Source organism: Terrapene carolina, unplaced genomic scaffold (genome assembly GCF_002925995.2).
Source record: "Terrapene carolina triunguis isolate 2854851 unplaced genomic scaffold, T_m_triunguis-2.0 Scaffold89, whole genome shotgun sequence".
Classification (NCBI taxonomy): domain Eukaryota; kingdom Metazoa; phylum Chordata; order Testudines; family Emydidae; genus Terrapene; species Terrapene triunguis.
This window is the reverse complement of record NW_020664440.1, coordinates 5,049,903-5,068,130: the sequence shown is the minus strand read 5'-3', so window position 1 is coordinate 5,068,130 and position 18,228 is coordinate 5,049,903. Positions and strand designations below refer to the sequence as shown.

Genomic DNA, 18,228 nt, shown 5'->3' with positions numbered 1-18,228 from the left:
GTGTGTGTGTGTGTGTGTGTGTGTGTGTATGTATATATATATATATTTCCCTCAGACTGTTGATTGTCAGGATCATGTGATTTTCTCTGTGGGTGATGTGAAAGCCTTGTTTATCCAAAGGCCATGTGGAGGTGGGCGGGTGCTCACCAGGGGGACATAGGGACAGGAGAAGCTTGCCTCACACAAGAGCTGGAGTGTGAATAGCTCACATTGACTGAACTGTCTCACTGGGCAGGACAGCCAATTTGCTGTGCTTGTGGGCTTGATAAAAGAAGCAGCTGCTGGTAAGTGCTTGCTCAGATGCATGTAGATGAGACTGTGGACTGCAAAAGGGATCCAAGCAGATTTTTTTTTTTCTTTCTACATTTCCTCCGGATTTTCTACCTCTTGCTCCCAGGAACTTGCACTGAATCAGGTAAACTATTTTAGTTCTTTTCCTGGGTTTCGTCCTTCCCGGTCAGAATGACGGACTGACGGATGGATGGATGGATGGATGGATGAATGCATGGACTATTCTGTGAGGATGTCAGGAACAGCTACCTTCAGAACAGGCAAATATTTTTGCTGTTCTCTTCAAGCTGGCAGGCGTAATGGTTTTAAAACTGCAGCCATGTTACATGGCCCCCCCCCCCCCCCCCCTTTTTTTTTTTAATTTAGCTGTGATCTAAATAAAGCTCAGTCCGGTATTTCTCGTTTGTATCTGTCGATGCACCAGCCAGCCATGTTTTTCATGTGATTATCTACACGGTACTGGCTCTTGCTGAGAATGGTAGGGGGCTCCTTTCGGTGTCAGGCCCTTTGCAGCTTTTTCTGAAGGAAAGGAAAAATAGATCAGCCACCCGCAGCTTGCATTTTGGTGGGTGGGGGGAAAACAGGAGCTGTTTTAAAGGGTTTACTTGGGAGGGGGGAGATGGGGGTGGATTGCCCCCATCCCCCAAATTTGGCTGGTTCTGGTTAATGAAATGTTTGATTTCTCTCCCCCCCCCCCCCCATTTGCCTATATTTTTTTAAAGTGTTGTTTGACTAAAGCCCTGGCTCAGCTGGAGAAAATGGAGAAGCAGAAAGGATGAAAAGGATGGCCTTTTGTGTCATGCTCTATTGTGCAGCTTCCCCCCCGCCCTCTCCCCCCCCCAGGGCTTCACTGGAGAGCACCAGCAGTTGTTAGTTAACTGCCCAGTGCCTGCAGAAACAGCCTCCCAGAATGGAGGGGCTAAAATGCGGCTGCTTACAATGTGAGAAAGATGTTAAATGGGATTCAGAATCTGCAGACTGGAAAATGTTGCACAATTTAACTGAATGTGTATTACCTGCAGGGATTAACCCTATCTACCTACAAGTCTCTCTTTCTCTGCCTCTCCTGTTCACTCTTGCTTGAAATAGCTCAGAGTTTCTGTAACAAACTACAAGTTTTGTAGAATGGCAGTGATCTGATCCAGTGTCTTTTTAAGAAATACTCCGCGTGCTTTACTTCTGTTTGAATACCATATTAGAAGATGTTACATTAACCCTCACGGCAAGATTTGTTAATTACCAGGCTACCAATATCTTAGGAATATCTGCCAGTCACTCTGAATATTTTTGCTACTTTCCAGGCCATGCTTCAAACCAAATGCATCTTTGTTCAGCGTTTAAATTATTTGTGGAAGGATTGTCGTCGCTAGGTGCCAAGGGTAGACTACAGTTCTGGCACAGTAGAGGAATGACTGTTAATTTGGGGTCTGTTGCTGCTGGCGGTGTATCTGTGGAACAACTCTTTTAACCACAAAGAAGGACAAAGGTCTCATTTGGAATGAAGCTTTTTTTATGAGTAGCTGTTGATTTATCAAATAAAATTCTGTGGTGTGGCTAAATTTGGGGGGTTTTAAGTCAGGTTTTTGCCGGTAAGAAACTGTAGGTCCTCACTTTATGAAGTCTAAGATTTCTTGTGTATCTAATGTCAAACTTTGCTTAATAGATCTTGATTACTTTGGGGGGGGGGGGGGTTGCACCAGTGTAGCTACACCAGTATGAGCCCCTTCTGTAGTTCTCTGCATGGCTATAAAACAGGTCTTGCGCTGCTGCTCCTTGCCTCAGTTTCAAGCCGCTCATCTTTGGTAGGAAGCTCACTCCTGAAAATATAAATTATGCTTTCAAGCATTTTACAGGTTGATTGTCAAAGTGGCTTATGTGAGAACTTCAGCATCTTTGGGTTTGTGGATGTCTCTAAGAGCCAGTTTTGCATTTGGTGTGTGATTAGCTGTAAAGCCCTAAATAAATGGCTGGAGAAGTGGCTGCCTGAGATAGATACCACCTCTCTCTGTGTGCCACCTGTTTCAGTTGTGGACAATGATGATGGTCCAAGTCAAAGCCCTCTGTTCCAAAGAGAATAGACTGGTGCCAAATATTTTCTGGGGAAGCGGGGGATCCTTGACTGTGACAACATCCTTTCTCCCCTTCTTCCATCAATGCCCAGATTCTTTGACCTTCAGGGATGCTGCAGGACTACTCTGTTTTCCTGTGTTCTGCTGAGGGAGTTGGCTGGGGATATAGTTTAATGAGAGAATGGAGGTTGTTATTTTGTTGGCTGACATTATTTTGTGGATTGGGGCTGATGGAGATGGGCATGTGACTAGAAATCTGAATAAATTAAAGAATGGAACTTAAAACTGGGTGTGGATTGTCCAACGTAGAACATTGGATTCCTAGGTATGTGTAAGCAATTTGTATTTATCTAATGCAATCTGCAGCTGAAAACACATCATTGTCTTGGTGGTTTAATATCATTTTTAATTGACGATTAACAAAAAAAATCCTGTGTCTGATAGATCTTGTGTTAAATAGCAACTCTTGAGTTTTATTTCCCTTTTAAATTCCTTTATTTTTTGCATGCATTTTCTGCCTCCTTGTTTACCAAGGAGGAAACCAACTGGCAAGGCATGGGAAACAATGAAATTGACTATCCACAAAGGCAAACGGAAAATGCCCAACAGAAAATAAAAAGTTGAGAAAAGTAAATAAAATGAATGAAATATTCCTCGTCACAAACTCTGGGCGTAATTAAAGTAGGCACCAGACTTTCAGGCAGAGGAGTGATTTCCCATTTGACCACGTTGCTTTTAAAGTATTTCTCTTTTGTTTGCCTTACACATGTTTGTGTATGGATAACATGAGATACAAACCAGGCTGTAAACTGGTGTTCTGCTGATTAGGTCGACTCGGACCCCACAGACAAGAAACTGGCTGTCAGAGGGCATCTCTTCCGGGGTCCTGTAGGGCGACATAGTCATGGCACCATCCATCCACAACTGCATTGTAACAAAAGCTTGCTTTCCAAAGTGCTCTATTCAAAATTACCTGTTGGTGCCTGAAAAAAAAAAAAAAACCCCTCCGTAGATTTGCAGCTATAATTGTACATAAAGAAGGTCTGTCAGGTAGCTTGCTGCTCTGCTTAAATTCCACAACTTAACCAGATAACGCGTGATACCATCTGTTACATTTCACTGTCTACAAAAATGGTTCCTTTCATAGAGTAAAACTCCATTAAGAGACTGAGGTTATCGGTATCCCCCTCCCTCCGAATGCACACAGTCCTCCTCCTCCTCTATTTCCTTATGGCTGACTTCATGTAAGGATATCCCTTTTATCTGTTAAAGAGTGGGAGTTTTGAATCCCATGTTATCAAAGACATTAGAACAGAAACATGAGTGAGTCTAACCCTGCCTTGGAACAGAACAACAGCATTATCGGAGTTTCTTTATAACTCTGGTTTTAGAGAACGGTATTCTTGCCTATTGGATTTCTTTAAAGTAGCAGAGGTTGGTACTATGCTAGTATTTATATGGTATCTGGAGTGTTCTTTGTATTCGATGAACACTGATAGCCCCTATACAGTATGTGGGAAAGATAACACGCCTGCTGTTCTCTGTGGTTGCCATAACTCTTCAAGTTAGTGCCGGTCCCTTCTTTTCAGTAAAGTGTTTGTTCAGAGACCTGAGTGGAAAGGCATACTGTAGAGAAAACCATTAATTGCACATTCTGGATCAAGAAAACTGTGTGTTGCTCTCATCATGGATTTCCATTGATCACACTGTGTTCTAATGTCATTTTAATGTTAACGCGTTGAACCAGTGCTGATGACCTGGAGATACAGATTGAGCAGAGATCCTGCTCCCTTGCTTGTATTTTAGCTGCTATAATAAAAAGACTTGATAAATAAACGTCACGCAAGGGAAATCAGTTTCATTCTTCTTTAAAATGTTATTTATATGTAAATATCTGGTATTGTTTTTTCTTAAAAGGCCAAGTAGAAAAGCATTTCCAGTCCCTGTCTAATGGATGCTGCATTTGCATTAGGTGAAGCAATGAGAGCTCAGTCAGTCAGTGTTGTCCTGCTGGAACTAAACCATTTTTTTTTTTCATGAAGCAATTGCGAACAATATTGAGGATTCAGGGAACGTAGGGCAGTGCAAGCCGTCAGAATTGCACTGCATACCCTGCAGATCGCTATCATAAAATATTAAACCAGGCCCTGCAGATCAGAGCTGCCTTCTCACACGGAACAAGCACATTTTCCCCCTCTCAAACCTCTCCAAGTTTCTTGAATTAAAATATTTGTAAGCTGTGATTAATGAAGACAACTGGCTTGGGCCTTTGTTGGAGGGAATGTTATCTCAGAATTTTGGAACAGGTTTCATGGGGAAAATTTAGTAATTTTGTATTCACAGGAGCATGCCGGACACTGGTTTTCGCATGGTTTACAACATAATCAGTTTGCCTTTATGTTTATGTTAACTGATGAGTGCAACCCTCTTCTATCTGACCAATGTAGCGATTTAGCTAGCACAGCAGTTTTGTCCCATGATATTTTAACAATTTCTCTACACCGATAAATCCTTTAGCACTCAGTAGTTCTCTTTATCCAGAGTGTGAACTCAAAAGAATTATCTTGGTGCAGTGTAAGGTAAAGATCATCGTAAGGTAATTCAGATCTGTTGACACCGTCTGTTTCAAATTGTCGTCAAGTTGGCAGGCTATGATAAATAACTCATCAGTATACAGAAACATATATTGTGATGCAGTCACACAGAAAGATTTATTTCATAATATACGCTATATCCCTTGGGCTTTGTATTGTTGTTCTGTCTTTTTATTTATGGTTTGCCTATCTAATGTAGGTCTGCTAATTCCCGTTTATTTGACCAATATGTCCTGCAAATGCAGTATGATAAAAGCATGTAATTTATTACATACAAATAGCTACTTGGTACTGCATGATGATGCTGTGTGTGCTGTGATGCTTGATGATCATGGCTAGACGGTTAACTGTAACTATTCCTCCTCTCTTTCTGTTCTTTTCCTGTTCCCATGTTCCCCACCTCTACCCCTAAATTAATTTAAAAACATTACAATCCATGTAAGTAACAAAGCTGGGCCAATTCTTTACCAGGTTCATTTCCTTGTGCTTTGTTGCCCTATCCTTTGTGTCTTTAAACGATAATCATTCAAGGATGGGAGTTGTCTTTTCTATGTTTGTACAGTATCTAGTGTGGTGCAGCCCTGCTCCCAGTTGGGGCTTTAAGGTGCTCCATCATGTACGTGTTAGTTAATTTATTTATTTACGTACAACAGTTTGAGTTAAGGATGGAAGGCCATGTGCAACTGGAATTTCCCAGTTTCTGAGTCTACTGTTATTTTAACAGTAGTTTTATGTTTGATTTCCCCTCTCCTTTGTTAAGGGGAAGGCAGAAAGGCGTAGTGAAATTGAATATAAAGTTAAACTGCTTTTTAGAGGGAAGGGTACAAATGTATCTCAAACTGTTTAAAATTTGTAGGGTTTTTTTTTTGTTTTTGTTGTTTTTTTTTTAAAAAAGAAGTGTTGCCTAAAATCTTGTCTGGTAAGTTTCATCCTGATGCAAAATAAAATGGCTAAATTTACATTCTCAAACTCCTTTGAGAGACCTTGACGAGAGAAGTACCATTATAAAAATAATGGGTGAAAGAAAGATGAAAATTCCATCAGTCGCTGACTTTGCACCATAAATGTTCTCTCTGCGGACCCCAGGAGCAATGAGACGCACCAGCAGTATCTTCCCGAGTCTGGGAATTGTCCCATGTAATCCTAGCTTAGGTAGAAATACAACACAAAAAGAAGCAGCACACCTTCAAAGTGGGTGCTGTAGAAGACTCAGTCCTCTCCAATTTTTCGTGCAAAGCAAGCATGGACTTGTTCTATCTTGAAAATCTGTGTTGAACTCCATGAGCAATTAACACACCTCTGCAGTACATGTGGAGAGAAACTAAATTAGGTTCTACTCTAGCTCGGTTCTCCTTTTATAAGCCTAGCCACACACTTATGATTGGAAACTATGCTGGTAGCAACCACATTTAAACACTCATTCTGTTAGCACAGTCCCACCCCATTTCCCTGGTCCTAGACAGGGATTTCTTTAAGAACCATGCTAGCCAAACTATGCTTGTCGGCTTCCCCTCTACACAGTCTGTAGCTCTTTTAAAACTTGATTCTCAGCCAAAATAATCTCTGTCCACGACACTAAAATCCTGCAACCATGGCTATTGTTATCCTGGTTCCAGTGGTGCAGCTAAGACTGAGACCTCATGGCATTGGCAATTTAACCTCCTGTTTATGAATAAGCCAATAGTAACCTGAGAAACTTAGAGTTGAAACAGAGTTGAAATCATTGTGTCTTCCAGACCCAAATTTTTAATTTTCAAAGCGATCAATAGGCTTTTGCCTTCCCTTACAAGGAAAGAGGAACCTTTCCCTACAGGAAAAGCGATAATTAAACTCAAGGACTGGAGCCCCCACTGGCATTGGAGGTAGGAGTTCGATATTTCAGTAAGCAGAGGAGAATGAGAAGGAAGGGCAGGCAGCCAAGCGGTATGTCCAGGAAAATAGGAACATAGGAGTCAAGGTGGCTGGACAAGAATGCCCAGGGGAGAAAGGAACCAGATAGCATGTGCATGGAGAGCAGAGGACCAAACAGGAACATGGGAGAAGAGAGATGGGAGGAGGAGATGAAATGAAAAAGCAATGGTGCACAGTGTGATTAGTATTTGTGCAATGGGAGATGGGCATTGGGACTTTGCACCTTCTGCCAGAGACCATGGGTATGGAGAAAAGAAGAGTATGTGTACATAGTGGTGGGATAAATGTCTGGCAGCTGCTGACTGCGTCCCCCAAGAATCCAGGTGAGGAGGATCCAGCAGCAGGGCCTGCAGTGTTTGAAAGGCAGAACAAGCTAGTTGACTGCCTGGAAGACACTGGAGAGGGAGTTAGAGAAGCAGGCTGCTGTTCAGAGGGTTCCAGCCTTAAGATTACAAAGGTTCATTTAACCTCAGTGAGCTTCAGATTCTAATGTTGCACAAGTATATTCCTATGGGATAGCTCAGTGGTTTGAGCATTGGCCTGCTAAACCCAGGGTTGTGAGTTCAATCCTTGAGGGGGCCACTTAGGGATCTGGGGCAAAATCAGTACTTGGTCCTGCTAGTGAAGACGGGGCTGGACTCAATGACCTTTCAAGGTCCCTTTCAGTTCTAGGAGATAGGATATCTGATGGTTTCTGCCTTTAGTAATAACTTTGATAATCTCTTAGGTGTCGTGTGCACATTTAGGTCACAGTTCAAAGTATTTAAGCACGTGCTTAAGTATTTTGCTGAATGGGGGCCTTTGTGCTGTATACAAACGTTAATAATTGTGTAGGCTGATACCTAAAATTGAGTGGATGAAGATTGTAAAGAGTGTGTGGATAGCGAAGTGATGTTTAACTACCCACATTCAGATGAGCTTTGCATAAAATGTGTACAAAGTAATGTTCTGCTTACGCTTGTGATTTTATTTTGCCAAGTAAGAGGTTCCGTTAAAATGCCATTGTGTTTCCAAAAGTTTGCTCAAATTAGTTCTCAATTTTAATTTAATATTTTCTTTTTCTGGCATTGCTTTGAAAAGGCAATATTTAATTAGAAGAAAAAACTCTAAAATGCAGCCAAGTAATTATGAAACTCAGAGAGTTGGACGCAATAAGGATTAATACACAACACCATTGTGGTACAATAAATCAAACAGAGAGAGAGAGAGAGAGAACCAGAGAGTTCATTACTGAGTACAGATTTCAAGCAGACCATGTTCTATCAAAGATATCTAGTATATCAGTCAATTCAAATGAGTTTCTAGAGTGGTTTTCAACCTGTGGTCTGCAGACCCTCGGGGGTCCGCAGACTATGTCTAAGAGGTCCATGAATGGTGACTATGAAAATAAAGTTTCAGATCCCAGAAAAGGCATTTCCGTTTTTCTGATCAATCAAAAGCATGTGAATACCCCCACCATCAGCTCAAAACCCGGAAGTGTTGTCGTTACCATAGAAGCCCACAGTTTAGCGCCCTTTCTCACGCATCAAATGCCAGGAATTGCACATGCCACATTTATAGCTGAATTCCGTTCAGTCCATTTTCAGTCTAAGGCTATGTCTACACTACAGCTTATGCTGCCATAATAGATGTCACTCCGTGTGAGTAAGATGCCCCCTCCCCCCGAAGTGACATAGTTACGCTGGCATAAGCGCTCGTGTGCACAGCACTATGTCATGGGAGAGCGTTTCCTGCTGATGTAGGTTCTGCCGCTCACCCGAGGGGTTTTTTTTCATAACAGGAGAGATCTCATAGAGCATCTTCACCACACACACTGCAGCAGTGCAGCTGTATCGGTACAACTGCACCACTGTCTGTATAGATGTGGCCTAAGACTTCTATGGTAGGGCTCCGTGGATCACAGGTTGAATTTCCAAAAGGATCCACACCTCGATTTGAAATTTTTTAGGGATCTGCAAATGTAAAAAGGTTGAAAACCACTTTTCTAGAGCAAGATTATCCAGGCCCAGTGCTCCAATCACTGGTTGGTGGAGAGAGAAATTTCCACATCAGCAGGATTATCAGTATTTATTTGTATTGGTGTAATGCCTAGGAAGCCCAGTAATGGGCCAGCCCCTATTGTGCTCGATGCTCTACATCATTGATTTTGGATCCAAGGAAGCACCACTCCTCTGTTTGTTAATCCCTTGAAAAATGGATCGGTCTTCCAGTATAAATAAGTGACACTCCCTAGTATGGAGGCAGAAATGAGGTGTCACCTCTTGTTAATGCAACCACACACACACCCTTCCCAAAGTTGCTGTCCTGAACACTCCCAGAACAACGAGCTACAGCTCTAGTTTTTATTCATAACTGGGTCTATTAATGTGTAAGGTATGAAAGTTCCAAAATGGGGAAAAAATTTATTATTTTGGTTCTAGACTCCAGTAAATTAAGAATTTGTTATTTTGAAAATGGATTTAGCTGGTTCTTCATCCCAGTGGGGAAAAATCCACCACTGTGCACACAAGAAGATCACTTTTTATATATATAGAGAGAGAGATACACTCTACGAATCTCTGTAGCAGCATAGGAATGAATTATCCATGCTGTGAATCAGCATGCTTTTTAAACAGCAATTTAAACAATAAACTCTAACAGTTTCAAAGAAGTCCTTGATGATTAAATGAGTCAGTAATGGGTGTGTGTGTGTATATGTGTGTATATATATATATATATATATATATATATTTCATATATAATGGAGTCTTGGTAGTGTTTTCATAGTCACTTTTATAAATTATAAATTAGTTTTCCATTATAAGCAGGTCCCCCCCCTTCCCATCAGAACTTTTTCAAAAACTGCTTTTTCACCTAATATTTCTCCCATGCATCGATGTTACAGTATTTTTCTTTCAAAGTTCGGGTTTAATTGGACAAGGTTTTCCACCCCCTTGGAGATAGGGGTGGGGTAGGGAAATGGACTTTACTTTTGAGAAAGTATTGCAACTTTATTTTAAAAAGTTTTTTAAAAGTGTCAAAAACAGGTTGGTAATAAGACACCATATTTGTTTATTCACTATGAAGCTTTGAACATTTTGAGAGAGAATTCTGTCAGGTCTGGGTGAAAAGTGTACATTTGGGTTAATTCTTTGGACATGAGAGCATAAGTAGTGCTATTAGTTCCATTACTTCCGAAAATACAAACCAATCGCTAGGGATGAAAGTTTGTCCCATCACGGCTCCTCCATCGCTAGTCTAGTGCAGTGGTCTCCAAAGTGCACAAGAGGGTGCGCAAGAGGTTCCTTGGGGGTGCGCGGCAGTTCGGGCGGGAGTCTGAGCGGGTTTTTGTTTTGTTTTGTTTTGTTTTTTGCTTCGGTGCGGCAGGAGGTGCGTGCTCAAAATTTTTTTTACTGATATGGGTGCGCGATCAAGAAAGTTTGGAGACCACTGATCTAGTGGACCTACTCTACCCTACATCTCAAGCATACGGCAGTCCTTTCGCATTGTGGTTCCTGAGAGATTTCCCAGCTTTCCTTGGTTGTCAATGGAAATATCACGAAGCAGAGGAATCACATCTTGGTTTTCTGCTGAGTGTTCCAAAAGTGGCTTGTGCTTAATGATTGTGAGAAAGAGAGAGTGAGTGTGTGTGTGTGTGTGTGTGTGTGGTTTTGAGTTTGTGATGACTGGTTATTTAGCTACCAGAGTGCCAAAACCAAAACAAATGAGTCTGAGCAAAATTTCAAAAGTGACTGATTATTAGCTGTTTTCTCTGTAAACGTGAGTGACTGTTTTATCCATTTCAAAATAAAAGTAGTACAAAATTCAGTTTTCCTCTGAACAGTAATTGTGTTACATTTGGAGACTAAACTCAGTTACTGAACTGTGAAATAGAGGGATTTAAACCCTGCTGTAAGTGAAAAGCTCAGCGCAGCTGGGACTATGGAGTCTGACAAAAGTCTCCATAATGAACCTGGAATACGTGAGTTCTGATTCTGTCTATTGCTTTGAGCAAGTTGTTGATCCTACCTGACTTAGTTTGCCCCATCTGTAAAATGAGGATAAAAATGCTCACGGGATGTTGTGAGGGTTAATTATGTTCAAGCTTATTAACTGCTTTAAAGATGAAAAATGCTACATAAGTATTGCTGCTGCTATCATCTAGTTCTGATGAACAGTAATAAAGCATTTATACAGAATCAGAATTCCAGGGGTGTTGAATACTTATCCAACTCCCTGAAATCAGTGGAAGCTGGGGGTGCTCAGCACTTCCGAAAATCTGTCCCATAGCAAGTAGCATGTTCAGAGCACTTTATAGTGCAGAGCCAATTCATCCTTGTAACAGTGCTGTGAGATACATGGGTGAGTAGTATTCTCCCCATTTCGCAGACGGGAAAACCGAAGCAGAGCAATGAAGTGAGTAGCCCAAGGCCACAGCAAGATGTCTAGCCCTCTGGCTGACAGAAGTCCTGAAAAAAAAACAGAACGAAAAGAACCTTTAAACTAGAGTGTTTGTTTCTTCATGTCCAAACAATTCAGAAACTTTCTTTTGCCTCAAAGGTTCTCCCTGTCTGAGGTTATTTAAATATACCTTTTCTGTTTAATGCCAAAGCCTGAAATATCTCTCTACCTACCGGCTTAAATGGGCCCCATTGGCATAGTATTTGAGCTCCCAAAGTTGAAATAAACAATAACATGACCATTCTCAGCTTTGCCAGACTGTAAGAGAGATAATGGTGTCTGAGACATTAATGATGTAGTCTTTGAAATAATGGGATGCAATTCCCCCCCTCACCCACCTTGCAAAAGACAAAATGCTCTGAACATTCAAAGAGGTAATGAGGGAGTGAGATTCAATGTCTATATATAGAAACTCAATTTGTATATATGTTACACAGCCTTTGTTAAAGAAAATAAGGTGCTTATTTACCTGCATAGTCTTTCTTTCATGTGCTAAACAGCTGTAGGTTGACTGCTAGAGATACAAGGGTAATCTATTCCTCCGTATTAAGTAACTGTCTGGGAACACTTCCCTGTTCTTCATATACAGTATGTGGTTGTACATGTTTCCTTACAAGCTTTGTTATTAGCCACATAAGCCTTTGATAGTGTCCCAGGGCTCATAACATTTAAACGCTGGTTGCAAAAGCAGGAGGAAAGAAAACCTTTTGGTCCTGTATGTTATCAGAGATTCACTTGAGGTGACCCTGTGGAAATGTTACTGATGGTTTTACGTCTGAAGGCAGACAGTAAGTAGACATGATTTGCTCCAGAAAGGAAATCATATGAACTGCACAGAGCACAATGAAAGGCAAATGGCTGATTTATTGTGAAAATTTATAGCTTTCTGGCATTACCTCGTTTTTATGTTAATCTTGTTAGGTGAAGTGTTTGTTACGGGGTACTGGAGAATGATGCCAGGTTATAGTAGCTCTTTGAGGCCGAGCGTTATTATCTTCATTATCTCAAGAATGTAAGTTACAGTTCAGACCAACAGCATATTTGGGTTTTTTTATGATTACCGTATATACTCGTTCATTAGCCTGTTGGTTTATAAGCTGACCCCACAAGATGGATAGGTAAAAATAGCAAAAACTGTATGACCCTTTCATAAGCCGACCCTATATTTCAGGGGTTGGCAAACTTTGGCTCCTGGCCCGTTAGGGTAAGCCGCTAGCGGGCCTGGACGTTTTGTTTACCTGGAGCGTCTGAAGGCGCACGGAGCCCCTCAGCTCCTAGTGGCCGCGGTTCGCCGTTCCTAGCCAATGGGAGCGGCGAACCGCGGCCACAGGGAGCTGAGGGGCTCCGTGCCTGCAGACGCTTCAGGTAAACAAAACGACATTGTATTAGATATTCAATTCAATGATTCCATAGAGTTTAAAATCATCAAATTTTGGTGTAGACCCGTTTATAAGCCGACCCCCGCTCTTTGATGCGTCACTTTTTTACCAAAAATATTCGGCTTATGAACGAGTATATACGGTACCTTATTTTCCAAAAGTCCAGTTGCTCCAAGCTGTCTAATGAATAGACAAGGCAGAGTTCAGGACAAACCTGTCTGATAGGCTAGGACGCTTTTTGGCTTTTCTTGGCCCTTTAAACTCCAAGGCTAATCTTCTATGCCGAAGAAGGAAAGGGGAGAGATGAGTTTTAAAAAAAAAAAAAAAAGTGGCAGCAGAACCCGCTTATAGTAAGTCCCACTGTAGCTAATGCCACTTATAATGAAGTTAGAATAAAACACAGCTGCCTCAGAGCTTTGTGCTGCAGAAACTGCAGTGGGAGAGCTTTAAAAAAAGCTCCCACTTTAAAAAAAGTTTTTTCGCAAAAAAACAAAAAAAACCAGCATGGGGAAGCGAATAGAGCACAGAATTGGGTGCTACCCACCAACTTGTATGAATTTGAGCAAGTCATTTTAATGTGTCTTGAAATATACAGACATGTCTGTAAAATGGGCACAATGAGACTTACCTCACAGGAGTGTAATAAAGATTAATTACTACACTTTGAGATCCTCGACTAAATGCCCTAGAGGAGTGCAAAGTGGTGTTATTAGAGGTTTACTTGCTCTTTTATTTAATTATTATTTATCTTTGTGTTATGCTACTGCCTCTGTGTCAGCCAGGAATAGAGTCCATTGTACTATGGGAAAACACATAGTGACAGAGAGTTCTTGCTGTGAAGAGCTCACCACCTTAATAGAAAGGAGAAAGGGCAGACAACTTTAATAGTTCTTCCCATTTCTAGCCTCTCCCAGAGAGGCTGGGATTGTCAAAGGCGTCTAAGTCAATTAAGTGCTCAACTGCCATGGAATTTCAGTGGCGGCAGGGTATCTCCCTAATGTTGCTTTGATGTGCCTTAATATGTTGGCATATTCTGAAGGTTTGCAGGTACACACGTGGGGATGGGCATGTAGTCACCACTTGGAAGATGTTGCCTGAAATTTGAGAGGTTCAGGTGGCACTACCTGTACAATCTCTGCAAGTCCTTGCGTTTTTATGAATTTCGCAGCATCCCTTGATTGATTTTATTTTCCTTCCTCACTTTATCTGTTTAGTGACAAATGAACAGTATATCATTTGTGCTAAATAGAGCCATTGGCTTCCCTCCTGGTTCACTTATGGCTTGAAACCCCCAGAACACTGAAGTGGCTACAGTGCTTTTGAAGAGTGGATTTTTTTTTAAGTGCTGTGGTGTGACCCAATCTATGTTCCATGCAAAAATTAACACTAAACATGGGTAGAATATCGCTGACTCGGGTGTCAAAAGATGTGGCCTATATATACTGGCTTTTGGATTCAGTGGAGGAGGAAGGAACAGTATAGTATACATTATGGTATGTGTTGTATGCCACATAAGTGGAGGTGAAAGCCAATCTGAGAAATACAGTTGTGGGCCCAATGCCTAGCGAGGGGAGAGTTTTGATGGCTTCCGTGACAGCAGAGGGCAGAAAGGACATGAAGTCCAGCCCCCGCAGACCTTCCTGGGTTGGCTGGATGACTCATGGGATTTGGCATGAGATTAGGAACTACGATAAGAGCCATATGCTCAGGGCCACTTCCTGTTTGCTGGTCAGCCCACCCCACCGCCCTTATCTAGGTCGCTGCAGGCTAGTCACTGCTTTGGGGCTGGGAAGGACTTTTTCCCCACACCACCAGATTGGTTTGTTTGTTTTTTTCACCTTCCTCTCAGCAAAACCTAAGGATTGGGTTTTGCGCAACTAGAGGGTTGGAATTCTCCCCCTCCCGGCAGTCACCGTGTGGACCTATGTGAGAGTCGTTTAGTTATCACAACTTTTGGCAGGTTCCCAGTGTGGGAACTTGCTGATTTAGGCTCCAGATCCAAAAAAAGGTAACTTAGGGGGCATTCTAGGGACTCTCCTTTTGAGATGAGGACAAAGTGTCTTCTCTGGAGACAAATGGGAACCAGGGGCTGGGACACTACCCCACAGGTCTTTGCCACCAATGCACTTGATGGCGGTATTGGATGGAGGTCAAGGTTCCCTCTTGCCTCAGCCCCCAAAATGGATGCTACGGGTGCCCAGAGAACCTCTTTGTGTGATTATTGGCTCCCCCTGTGGTGCCCCCGAGTATTGGCAAAGGATCAATGGATTGCTAGTGACAGCACTGAGCTGTCCCCCCGACAGGAACCTTGGAAGTAAAATTTGACTTATAAAGTTGCATCCTCGTTAAAACCCATACAACATGTCCTTGCCTTCTTCCGTGTGGTGAGCACACCAAATGCACTTTTGAACTGCTCACCTGCCCTGTGCCGAGTGACCCATTTCCTCCAGTACTTGTTGTAATACTCCAGCCCTCTGAGAGCTTTTAAGCAACCTCCCAGTGAAATGGTTCCTCTTCCTCCCTGCAGAATTACCCAGGCCTGAGCTAGGTAAGATTAACCCTGCACCAGGGACAACTTTTCTAGACCTAAATATGACAGAGGTTTAAAGTTCAATTTCTCACAGGTCTGGAGAAACAGGAGCCTTTTCCCACTGGAATGGTGAGATACCCAGCTTCCCAATGGGAGGGCCACGTCTCTTGCCTTGAAAGGGGCCAAACTGTCAGATTTTCAAGTTGGTTGCTCTCTTTGAGCCTTTAACTCAGATGAAGGGATACATCTTTGCTGTAACACGTTGGAGTATACAGAATCCACGGTGGTGGTTCACATAACAGTGTTTCTCAGCACTTGCTGGGAATGATGTGTGTAATTCTGAGGCTGCTCAAGTGAATAAGGATTGCCTGTGTGTGTGATGGTTGCAGGGTCAGGCTCATGTTTTGTTTTGTTTCCATTAAAGGTGGTTTTAGCCTGGTATAAATCTTAAGTTAGAGCAGGACATCTGCATATTGGAGAGCAGTTTTTAAAGCCCTCTCTAACCTGCATTATTATTATGTATTACTGTCCACCTAGGCATCACAATCATGGACCAGAACCCCATTGTGTTAGGCCCTGTACAAACACAGAAAAGAAAGATACTCCATACCCCAAAGAATTTACAATTTAAGTATAAGACAGATGGATACAGACAAGTGGAAGCGTCCAAGGATAATACTGGCCAGCATGATCAGGCAGTGGTTTCAACATGCTAGCGGCCTACCTGTTGTGATTTTTTTTGTAGAAAAACAAGAGTCCTGAGTAAAGTTGGGAAAAGGGATAATCATAGAATCTCATAAAGGTATAGCTGGAAGGAAGCTTAAAAGGTCATCTGGCCCATCCCTGCCACCCACAATCTTAAGTAGGATTAAGTATACCTTATATTCTTAATGAGGTAGTTGTTGTCTTTGCAGCATAAATGCTTGATGACAAAATCATGTTTCATCAATATGCTAGAATTCTTTGAGGATGTCGTCAAGCATGTCGACAAGGGTGATCCAGTCCATATATTCTACTTGGACTTTCAGAAAGTCTTTGACAAGGTCCCTCACCAAAGACTCGTAAGCAAACTAAATGGTTATGGGATAAGAGGGAAGATCCTCCAATACATCAGTAGCTGCTTAAAAGATAGGAAACAAAGGGGTGTAGGCATAAATGGTCAGTTTCCACAAGGAGAGAGGTAAATAGTAGGGTCCCTGAAGGATCTGTACTGGGACCTATTGTGCTGTTCAACATATTCATAGATGATCTGGAAAAGGGGGTGAACCAGTGAGGTGGCAAAATTTGTAGACAATACAAAATTAGTCAAGATCGTGAAGTCCAAAGCAGACTGTGAAGAGTTACAAAGGGATGTCATTAAACTGGATGTTTAGGCAACAAAATGGCAGATGAAATTCAATGTTGATAAGTGCAAAGTAATGAACATTAGAAAAAATACTCACAACTATGCATAAAAAAGGGTGTGATCTAAATTAGTTGTTACTACTCAAGAAAGAAATCTTGGAGTCATCGTGGATAGACTGCTCAATGTGCAGTAGCAGTCAAAAAAGCGAACAGAATGTTAGGAACCATTAGGAAAGGGATAGACAATATAACAAAAAATATCATAATGCCACTCTATAAATCCATGGTATGCCCACATATTGAATACTGCGTGCAGTTCTGGTCACCCCATCTCAAAAAAGACATATTAGAATTGGAAAAGTTACGGAGAAAGGCAACAAAATTGATTAGGGGTATGGAAAAGCTTCCGTATGAGGAGAGATTAAAAAGACTGGGGCTGTTCAGTTAGACAAGAGATGACCCGGGGGGGAGGGGGGAGGGGATATGATAGAGGTCTATAAAATCATGACTGGTGTGGAGAAAGCGAATAGGGAAGTGTTATTTACCCCTTCACATAACACAAGAACTAGGGGCCACCCAATGAAATTAATAGGCTGCAAGTTTAAAACAAACATAAAGGAGTACTTCTTCACACAACACAGTCAACCTGTAGCACTCATTGCCAGGAGATGTTGTGCAGGTCAAAATTATAACCAGGTTCCAAAAAGGGTTAATTGGATAAATTCATGGAGGAGAGGTCCATCAATGGCTATTAGCCAAGATGGTGAGGGACGCAACCCCATGCTCTGTGTGTCCCTAAACCTCTGACTGCCAGATGCTGGGACTAGATGACGGAATGGATTGCTCAATAAATTACCCTGTTCTGTTAATTTCCTCTGAAGCATTTGGCACTGGCTGCTGTCAGAAGACAGGATATTGGTCTAGATATACCTATCTCATAGAGCTGGAAAGGACCTCGAAAGGTCATCAAGTCCAGCCCCCTGCCTTCACTAGCAGGACCAAGTACTGATTTTGCCCCAGATCCCTAAGTGGCCCCCTTAAGGATTGAACTCACAACCCTGGGTTTAGTAGGCTAATGCTCAAACCACTGAGCTATCCCTCCCACCTATCAGTGGCTCTTTATCTTTCTAGACCACTGTACCCCTTTCAGGAGTCTGATTTGTCTTGCATACCCTCCTCCTCCAAATTTCACCTCACTTAAAAACTACTTGCTTACAAAATCATAGAAATACAAAAGCGTCACAGCAAACTATTACTGAAAAATTGCTTCCTGTCTCATTTTTACCATATAATTATATAATAAATCAATTGGAATATAAATATTGTACTTACATTTCAGTGCATAGCATTTAGAGCAGTATAAATAAGTCATTGTATGAAATTTTAGTTTGTGCTGACTTTGCTAGGCAAATATCTAGATGAGTTGCTGTACCCCCTAGAAGACCTCTAAGTACCCCCATGGGTACATGTACCCCTAGTTGAGAACCACTGGTCTGGATGGACCATTGATCTGAACCAGTATAGCTGTTCTTAGCATATCAGCACTACTAGCGGAGGGGGAAAGAATAATGTATATGTTAGAAGGGTGAAGAATCACCAGTAGTAGATGAATGTATTAAAGTGAGAACTGATATTACCTGATATGGAATGGCAATCTATGTAATACGGGG

The 18,228-nt window shown here is 41.9% G+C and overlaps 1 protein-coding gene across 11 annotated transcripts in view; it reads left to right on the top strand.

The window, feature by feature from the left end:
- Positions 1 to 210: 210 nt before the first annotated feature.
- Positions 211 to 18,228, top strand: part of MAGI1 (membrane associated guanylate kinase, WW and PDZ domain containing 1) — a 169,348-nt gene continuing 151,330 nt past the window's right edge. For all 11 annotated transcript variants that reach the window (XM_024199688.2, XM_024199707.2, XM_024199681.2 and 8 more), the window contains exon 1: positions 211 to 415. In XM_024199688.2, coding sequence (XP_024055456.1) covers positions 301 to 415 — 115 coding nt within the window. In that variant the 5' untranslated portion in view covers positions 211 to 300. The remainder of the gene's footprint in view (positions 416 to 18,228) is intronic.